Source organism: Lasioglossum baleicum, chromosome 5, assembly GCF_051020765.1.
Source record: "Lasioglossum baleicum chromosome 5, iyLasBale1, whole genome shotgun sequence".
In the NCBI taxonomy this organism is placed as follows: domain Eukaryota; kingdom Metazoa; phylum Arthropoda; class Insecta; order Hymenoptera; family Halictidae; genus Lasioglossum; species Lasioglossum baleicum.
Genome location: NC_134933.1, coordinates 7,887,073 through 7,896,996, shown reverse-complemented (window position 1 = coordinate 7,896,996; position 9,924 = coordinate 7,887,073). Strand labels below are relative to the sequence as shown.

Here is a 9,924-nt window from a genome sequence, read left to right as displayed (position 1 = left end):
GGCCCGCTGAGGGGGGGGGAACGTTGATTGTCTATATTTCAGATTGTTCTGATTTAATAATTTTAATTTAATTGTATTTAATGTTCCTTGGGCGGCCCGGTACCATTTGATCCACGGACCGGGGGTTGGGGACCACTGCTATAGGATATATTTCCAGGAAAAGAATGAGGCATTATGAAAAATGCAGTATCGAACAAAGCACATAAGTTCGTTTGAACAAAAACGGCTCGGCACGGAACGTGATTTTAAAATAGGATTACTGCGCACCTGATAGAACACCTCATCAGGGGTGTCTTCTTCGACGGTCCAGACGAGCTCGCCCGGTTCGCCCTGGTCGCACTCGAGTCGGAGGGTTTCGAAGAAATCCTTGAACGTGTCCATGTCCGAGCTCGTGTCGACCGTCTTATGAACCCATTTGCACAACCGCCCAGCCGCTGTTGGTTCAGGGTAGCCATCGGCGTCGAATCTCACCCCGGCGTACACCTTCTCGTCCGCTCGATCCTCTTCGCTTTTCTTACCGTAGCCACCCTTTCGACTGCTCGTAATATAGAAGGGATGGTACCTGTAACATTTACATTCGACAGTCCCGTCGAAATTCATCTTTCTAACGTGAATTAGAGCAGAATTTGGTCTGTGTAAGACAGGGGTGGCCAAGTGGCGCACTGGATCCTTTTGCGCCTATACTTATTCTTATGGAGAATAACTGAATCCATCTTCATATTTTCAAGACCCAAGTGCTCTCAGTTCGTATAGCCTTCTTACTCATCAGTTCGTCGGAATTTTTTGACAGTTTACTATTGTAGGATGTAGGAAAACGAGGAGGAAGGGGGAAGGAGAGGGAGATCAATAAAGTGATATACAGGGTGTCCCAAAATTCCTTCAACAGCCGGAAATGGGAGGTTCCTGAGATCATTTGAAGCAACATTTTACTTTGCAAAAGTGTTATCCGCGGCTTTGTTTAGGAATCATTAACGAAAAACACGGACCAATCAGAGCGCGACCTAGACGCGAGTTGGCACAGTCGGCCAATAGTTAATAATTCCTAAACAAAGCCGCGGATAACATTTTTGCAAAGTAAAATGTTGCTTCAAATGATCTCAGGAACCTCCCATTTCCGGCTGTTGAAGGAATTTTGGGACATCCTGTATAATAATTATACTGCGGATCTTTATACATTATATAAAATGAATATAAAATTTCATAGAATTTTGTACAATTTTCATTTGTTTTGGACCTAAAAAGGCTGTTTCTACTAACAATATGATTCTATTTTATTCCACTTTCTTAAAATTTGTCGACAAAAATTGGAAAATGCATAATCATCCGCAATCTAATAATAATAATAATAATTGTAGGATGTGAATTGCTCTCGTCCGAGAGATCATTTCTCACTACAGTAGATTGGTGCTCCAATAAACGTGTATCTTTTGAACTGGCGTAAATTAATTAATTTAGTTATCTCTTCCCCTCCCCTAACTCCCCTCCCCTCCCCTCCTACGTATAAACAGACTGTAAATGGCGCTGAATTATTCGAACAATTCGAATTGGGAACAGTGGCAGCGTGTCCCTACGAATTCCGACGTAATCATTGAATATTGGACCGGTCGCTTGATAATTCGAATTTATAGTTACCTTTCCATGTTGGTGGTATCGTTCCCGCCCTCCACTATGAACGTGTAGGTCTGTCCTCTTTCGACGATCAGCTTGGGGACCAGCAGGTCGTTGATGTACCAGGAGACGTCCCCGGAAGGCTGCCCTGCGATAAATCGATTCATCAGTTTGGATTGTCTATCATAATCAATTCGGCAACAGAGGAAAGAGGCAAAAGCAAAACTATAGAGGCACGGTGAATATGTTCAAATAAAATCCCATGATCTCCGAATATTTTTGCCTACGAAAGCTTGCTACCAAGAGCTGTCCCCAAACAGTCCTGGTACTTTAACACATTACCGACCGGTGATTATTCATAATTTTGAAGTATCTATGGTACATGGCTAAACACTTTTTAATGGAACCTTCAATAGCAACAACAATTTTCATTGTGAACTAACAAGTCACCCTCAATAACGTCGTCTAATAGTTTCATTTATGATTGCAATGTAGAAGAAAATTTCTATGCTTTCTTTTGGTACAGCACAGTTATTGAAAATCCTATTAACCCCTTGCCCTACGATTGATTTTACGGTTTCAATGATTAGAACTTTCTTCGTAGTTCGTAATTTCCTAAAAAAGGAGAAAATTGATATTTATTGTATGCCTAAATGTTCTTAAATAACTACACATTAACAAAACCAAAATAGGATTTCATCTCGGTTTAAAGGAGATTAATAACATACATATTTATTAGACTGTGTTCAAAATCTTCAACACGAGTCTGACACGATATTGTAGGGCAAGGGGTTAATAGGCTTTCGGTAGATAAAGTGTTAACATTAACCGTACCTGGTACAAACTGGGTCGTTTATATATTTCTTTATAAAATTTACAAGATTGAATTTCTTTAGATTTTTCAGAATTTTTCTAATAATATGTGCTCGAATAAACAAAGTTATTGAATAATTTCTATTGGAAGCATTTTTATAATTTCAATGATTAAGAAATAAAGAATGTGAAAGCGGTCATTTGACCGGTCGTGGTACGGTTAGTGTTAACGAAGCTCAAAAGACTTGATGTTTCCAAAAAAGAAAAGTATAAAGCTCCATCGAAGTCGAAGGGTACCACTTGGTCGAAACTCATCGTAGAAAAAGGTCTCTTCGACGATTGTTACCAGTGATCATCGAGTATCCCTTCTTCCCGCCGGTGGGTCCTATCCTAGCGTTGAACGTAGTCTCGTTGGTGATCACCAACAACGGCCAGGACTTGTCATCGGGCATGTCCGGCAGGTTGTAGAGGGAATTGGTGCACTTGTGGACGTTCTTCGACGTAAAATCGATACGAATATTCTCGGTCGTCTTGTCGATGCTCTCGTGGGCGGTCGCCTCTCCTCTCGTGTTCAGAGGTCCTATCGCCGCGATCACGTTCGTCTCGTAGCCCGGAATCATTTTGTCCCTCTCTGGCTCGTTCGTACTCAGCGGTCTCGTGTAGGTCACTGAAAATCATGGAAGCATCGTCATCTTCGATCCGTCCGGACACTTATTTATTATATTGTTCCCAACATGTAGAGATCACAACCAGGGACCAAAAATAACAGTTATTCTAAAATTTTCTACGATAAAGATCATTAATAAGAAGTTGATTATTATTGAAATTTAAGATAATGTACACAAAATATAAAAAAAAGATTCGAACAGCAAAATGATTTAAAAATATCGATTTCTATACTTTTTGGCTACAAATAACAGTTATTAGTGTTCAAATTGGATCCCCCTCGATAACTGTTATCGATGAAGAAAAACTGTTTCGCTTGATCGAAGCAGTTATCGATGAGAGAAGTTCTTTTCGTTCGCTTTAAATTTTCGTTATTGGCCCAGCTAAAAAAGGCGTCAAAATCAATTTTTACTATTGTTTTTCACAATTCCGACCAAATACATTTCTTCAACATATTAATTAAACTGATTCTTCTAGCCATACAGAGAATTTTAAGTCGTTTGGTCCATTCATAAAAAGTTATTCTGATTTAAAGTGTGTTGAATCAGTTATGCTCGTTAGTGTATCTAGAATCTATGATCAATTTGAAAGAATCCTGCCTTTTCTCTACAGTTTCGTGGGACAGTTGGATAATAGATAAATAGCAGGTGGCACCTGTGGTCACTCCATTGCTCCTCTCGCCGTGCAAGTAGACAGCATCGTTCCTGCCCCCTAATCTTTCGTCAGGGCAGACACCCTGCCGGCCATCGCACTGCGAGTATCTGGATATGTAGTAGTCCTCGGCGATAAATTCGCCGGTCTTCTTGTCGTAGGCGACCACGACCACGTCTCCCCCGATCAGTTCAGACTTGCCATCGCTGCCGGACAGACCGAACATGATGTACTGGTCTTCGCGGATGCGCCCTGATACCCTCATCTGTATATCGTCGCCAACGATCTCCCATTGCACCTGAATCCGACCATCCAGCATCTGCTTGCAGTTCGTCAGCTCCTTCGGTAACGGGGGTGGAGGCGGCGGCGGTGTACTGCTCGTCTGAAAACGCACCCCAAAGGCCTCTCTTCAAACACTAAAGTGCACCACGGTGCAACCAGCGAGCAACGGCACACTGTGTCCATCGGGTCGAGTCGCAAATCGTTTCCGTTTCACCGTCTATCAACTTTATTTGCCGACGAAATGCGCAACAAGTACAGCAACGTCGCCATATACACTCCCGTCTATAAGTTATCAGTAGACTGCGGATCTTTATGCAAAATAAAAATGTTTCGCATTGATTGTGAGAAGCAGGAAGAACATAAAAATTGATTTGATCCCTTAACGGCTTTGTTACATTAAGAACAACATTACGACATTTTTGAGTTTTTAAAATCTTTTACTCTTTTATATTTCGCCCAACTAAATTCTTCATGAACGCATAAAATCCGCAGTCTAGTTGTCGGACACTTATTCAAATGATGCAGATTTTAATGCAAATTTTAATTATTATTCTTATATTTTCTTATTCTTCAAATTTGAGTGGGGTCATTGTTTTTCAATTTCGCTGCTAGAGATAGTAATAATCATCCCACAGTTTCTCAATCTCTCTTTTCCAACATTTGTTCGAATAATATATGTATATATTTAATTTTGCATTCAAGTATTATCGTGTAATAGTTACATCTAATCGAAATGAAATAATCAAATCTAGCTGGAAGCTTGTATTCTTTAATTACCACTTTGTTGAAGATAAGTGCACAGCGACTCTTATTAATATCTCTAAAATTCTCAAAAAACGACTTTTGCAATACTCGGCCATACGACTAGGACATTTTTCGAGAAGTTAGAACAATTGGGAAAAGAATTTGCAAAGGAAATATTAAAAGTTGCATTTTTACGTTTTGCATATACGACGAGACGACTTGTTGCCATTTAACGGTAGACTGCGGATTTTATGCATGCTCGAGAGTACGTAATGATTAGAGGAAGAGAACAAAGATCCACAGTCTAGTTATTATAGACGTTCAACCCTAGATAATTAAGCACTCGCGAAATTGATCCGATCATGATCCTCGCGAATGGTTAGTTACCTAGGGCTAAAATTGTTTCTGACTCGACCTAATATACAGTTAGGAGCAAAACTGATCACACACACTCTAAATCGGAATAACTTTTTTATGAATGGACCAAACGACTTGAATTTCTCTGTAAGGCTAGATGAACTAGTTTAGTACATGACGTCTAAAAAATATGTTGAAAAAATGCATTTGGTAGGAATTGTAAAAAACAATAGTAAAAATTGATTTTTACGAATTTTTTCGCTGGGCCGATAACGAAAATTTAAATGATATGTTTGGTCAACTTGTATAAATTATATGTATATGTTCTGAAAATTTCATCGAAATTGGTTAATTGATTTACGAGTTATAATCGATCAAAAGTGGTAAAAATTGCAATTTTTTTAATTTTTCGGCCTTTTTACCACTTTTGATCGATTATAACTCGTAAACCAATTAACCAATTTCAATGAAATTTTCGGAGGGTACATATAAATACATATATACGAGTTGACCAAACACATCTTTTAACTTTTCGTTATTGGCCCAGCTAAAAAAGTCCAAATGCATTTTTTCAACATAGTTTTTAGACGTCATTTACTAAACTAATGCTTCTAGCCTTACAGAGAAATTGAAGTCGTTTGGTCCATTCATAAAAAGGTCAATCTGATTTAAAGTGTGCGTGATCAGTAGACTGCGGATCTTTATGCAAAATAAAAAATGTTTGCATTGATTGCAAGACACAGAAGCCAAATTAAAATTTCACTCTTCTTTTCATTATCTTATCAAGGTAAAACTAATACACTGGTGGCCTTAAGTCTTTTTAATACCTCCACTGTTTTAAATTGTATGTACTCATTTTTGTTATAAACGCATAAAATCCGCAGTCTAGTGATCAGTTTTGCACCTAACTGTACATATAAAATTGATCATACTGAAAGAGTTATACATATACATATATGCACTGTGTGTGTGTAATGTTCAATTTCGATTGAATGAGAGCTAAGTTTGAGGGCGTGTGTGTTGTGTACACTTTCTTTGCGTTACTTACAGGATTGTACCACCAATGCGGCTATCCCCGGCAAAATTATATGAGATTAATTCAACTTTTCGATGGTTCGGGACGATGATGCCTCGACAATTAATAGGTCGGTAAGCTTGCAATCAAATACTTTGAGTCGGATGAGCACTCGAGAGAGAAAGAGGAGAATAGATAGATAGATAGATAGAGAGAGAGAGAGAGAGAGGGAAAGAGAGCGATTGTGATCTGCTGCGTTAGAGAAAGTATTTCGTGTTTGAGTTACCGTGATCTTGGTCTGACCGAGTGCAGTAGGGACGTCCAGGTCTCTCGGTATCATAACATGCCCGAAACTTTCTTTGAGCTCGTTCGACCATACCGACAACCATTCTATGTCGTACACGGTCAAGTTGCGCGGCAGGACTATTTCGATGTCCTGGCCAAAGTAATTTTTCAGCGACTCCAAACTGAAAAAAGAATTACGTCAATATCTCAGAAACGTATGCGTATCCTTTAATTTTCAGACACTCTGCCGAATTGATCTCGTCAACCCGTCGTGCAAGCATAATATGCTGTAATCCGTGAATTCAGCCGAGCTGCAGTATGCACAATATTCGTAAAATTCCAGGCGTGATTTCGCGTTGGCGCATTTACGACAAGACTTTTCAATTTTGATTGATTTATTATCACGCTTGTATTAACTTGCCGCGTTGTTAAATGCGTCAAATCTTGTAATCGAATTTTAAACCTCTTCCCATGCAATTTTGTAACACACTTGCTTCCGATGACAATAAAAGTAGAAAATGAAATATATAAAAAAAATTATTTAAAAACCACGCTTATATTAAAATGCACTAAAACGGAGAAAATAATTTTTTTCCTGGTTCTCCATAAAATACCGAATCCAGTTAAATGATTAATAATATTTCTCCCCAAAATTTTAAGCAATTAGTTCAAAATTTCTTCTGTTATAAAATTAGTGTCGTAATAAGTAGAACAATTTAATATAAATTTAAATAAAATCATGACATTAGTGACTATAAAAATAAAAGCGTGGAGCACCCACGAAGATTACGTCAATATATTATAGTTTAGCGCTCCACGTTTTTATTTATATGGTCACTAATGTCCTGATTTTATTTAGATTTATATTAAATTTTTCTATCTATTCCGATACTAATTTCATAGCAGAAGAAATTTTGAACTAATTGCTTGCAATTTTGGGGAAAAATATTATTAATCATTTAACTGGATTCGGTAATTTATGGAGAATCAGGAAAAACATTATTTTCTCCTTTTTAGTGCGTTTCAATATAAGCGTGGTTTTTGAAAAGTTTTTTTTATATATTTTAATTACCTTGATTTAGGACATTAACTTTTGGTTTCTCACAACTAGGGCCGTGCGGTAGATTTTCTCAGTACGATGCAACTCTTCGAAATGCCGCCCCTTGAATCTTTTTTCTTTAAAATAACCTCCGATTTTGATTTAAAGAAAAAGCTGATCAAAATGTGCGGATACTATTTTCATTTCGAAAATATAAACTACTTTACTTCTAACTTGATCTTTAGCAGATTCGTTAATTAGGGATGCGTTGAAGCGTGAAACGTTCATTTAGCGAACTAAGGGTAATGTCCAGAATGTAATTGAGAAAAGTTGATTTGTGTATTCTCATCTTGCGTAAAGATTTTTAATTATCGGATGGTTCAAATTATATTTTGATTTTGCTGTTTATGGTGGTAGACTCGTTTCCAGGATTGTAAGGGTGCGGGATTCGCCTCCTCATTTCTCGATAATACAAACACGCGGTTTTTCAGTAGTCAAAAACGCTAGGTAAAAGCTCGATCAAGGGCGCTATCTCCCTCAAAAGTCCTATTTTTTCGTTTACGAGGCGTAATTTGCATTATTCGGCTATGAAAAATAGCTACATGCGCAGTTGTATGCTTCCGAATAATGAAAATTACGCCTCGTAAACGAAAAAATAGGACTTTTGAGGGAGATAGCGCCCCAGATCGATCTTCTATCTTCTATTTGTGACTACTGTAAAACCCCGTGTTTGTCAATATTATCGAGAAATAAGAAGGCGAATCCCGCACCCTTGCAATCCTGGAAAAAGGAGTCTACCCCTTATGCCGCCTCTCTGTACCATAACACGGCACGGCCCTGCTTGCAATTGACATGGAGAATATTTGGAGGCACTTTCGACAAATAGTTTGCTGCGAACTTTGTGGGATACTGTAACTCGAAGCCAGCTGTGCCAATACTTTTGCTCGCGACTGTATAGAGTGTAGGATAAACTGCGAGGTTTGCGGGAGTATCTTAATTCTGACGATGCGCAGAGGTCCGGGGAATTTCGCCGGTTCCACAGAAGGATTAAACGGTACCTTAGTACCTCGTTGGGCACTTTGATGCCGAATGGGTTGGGCTCCGTGCCGTTCCCGACCCAGAAGTGAGTGTCCTCGCCAGCACCGTCGTAATGCAAATTCGGTATGTAGATAGTTTTGCTATCTAGGATGGAGATATTCCCGCTGCGAAGCCCGTGATTCAGCCTCGAGAACTCCGACAGCATTCTGGCCTTCGGTACCGTCAGATTCCGCGGGATATTCACGATGTCTAAGCTCATCTGAAATTAAGGACACGCTTGATCCCCTCAAAGAGCTTCCAAACTCATCCTTTCCCGATTCTTTCGACTCGCTCGCCGGAAATAGCAACTTCCCGAAGCCTTCCCGGTCGCTTTCGAACAATATCTTCAACCCCGAGAACCCTCGAAAATTATACTCGCATAATCGATCGAATATTACCCCGGAAAGATAAGAAAAGCATCGTAATTTCGAAAATCATCCTCACGGAATATAATCGAAGAAAATGATTTCTGGATTCAAAAGATATTTATTCCCCGGAAATATATTTTACACGAAAACGAACCGAGGGGTGCCAATTTTGATTTTAAAATAGTTTTAATAGTCAATTTATAAATCTGCCGAAATAATTAATTGCATATTAATTGCAAAATAAGAATGTTCTGCGTTAATTGTGGGCAGCAGGAATAACATAAAAATTGTTTTCATCCCTTAACGACTTTTTTATATTAAAAGCAACGATACAACATTCTTGAATTTTTTAAACCTTTTTTACTGTTTTATATTTCACCCAATCAATTTTTGCATAAATGCATAAATATCCGCAGTCTAGTTATGATTACCCGAGGAATATTAATCCTTAACGAAATAGTCAATGCTATTTGTTTCTTTAGAATCGAAATAAAATTCGGATCTTCTAAGATGAAATTGGTTCTTCCTTTTCTGATTTTGAAATAGCTTGAATAATTCAGACAACATATTATCGCATCATGTTTGCTATGATGAACAGATGATTAACATATTGATCCTTAAGGAAACAGGCAATGCTATTTGTTTCTTTCGAGTCGAAATCAAATTCTGTTCTTTTCAAATAAATATTCTTCGTTCTCTCGTAGGAAATGACAAGCGTCACCGACGTTCTAATCGCCGTGGCTGTGAAAAGAGATCGTAGGGTAAGGGGTTAAGAAATTTCTTCGACGAGGCTGGAAGCATGCAGACGCACGGGGTCGGTGACAGGTGAAGCTTTTCCATCGGGAGTGAAAAGGACTGCGGTTTCCGGGCTTTCGAACGGGAACCGTCTCATCAGCCTATCTTTCAGAGACCGCATATTTACACCCTCGCCGTCGAAAAAGTCGATCTATCATCCCTTACCCCCTGTTGAAGCTGACGTACCGATAGGGTGGCTGGTTTCAGGTCGTTTATATTCTAAG

At 38.8% G+C, this 9,924-nt stretch overlaps 1 protein-coding gene across 7 annotated transcripts in view; it reads right to left on the bottom strand.

Moving 5' to 3' along the window:
* LOC143209062 (protein Skeletor, isoforms B/C) overlaps positions 1-9,924 on the bottom strand; it is a 113,489-nt gene that overhangs the window by 13,705 nt on the left and 89,860 nt on the right. For 6 of the 7 annotated variants that reach the window (XM_076424262.1, XM_076424260.1, XM_076424258.1 and 3 more), the window contains 7 exons: positions 8,519-8,757; positions 6,423-6,603; positions 6,170-6,190; positions 3,742-4,120; positions 2,768-3,088; positions 1,633-1,756; positions 268-562 (listed from right to left, as the gene is read on the bottom strand). In XM_076424262.1, coding sequence (XP_076280377.1) covers positions 268-562; positions 1,633-1,756; positions 2,768-3,088; positions 3,742-4,120; positions 6,170-6,190; positions 6,423-6,603; positions 8,519-8,757 — 1,560 coding nt within the window. The remainder of the gene's footprint in view (positions 1-267; positions 563-1,632; positions 1,757-2,767; positions 3,089-3,741; positions 4,121-6,169; positions 6,191-6,422; positions 6,604-8,518; positions 8,758-9,924) is intronic. The other variant, XM_076424263.1, reaches the window with a different exon arrangement.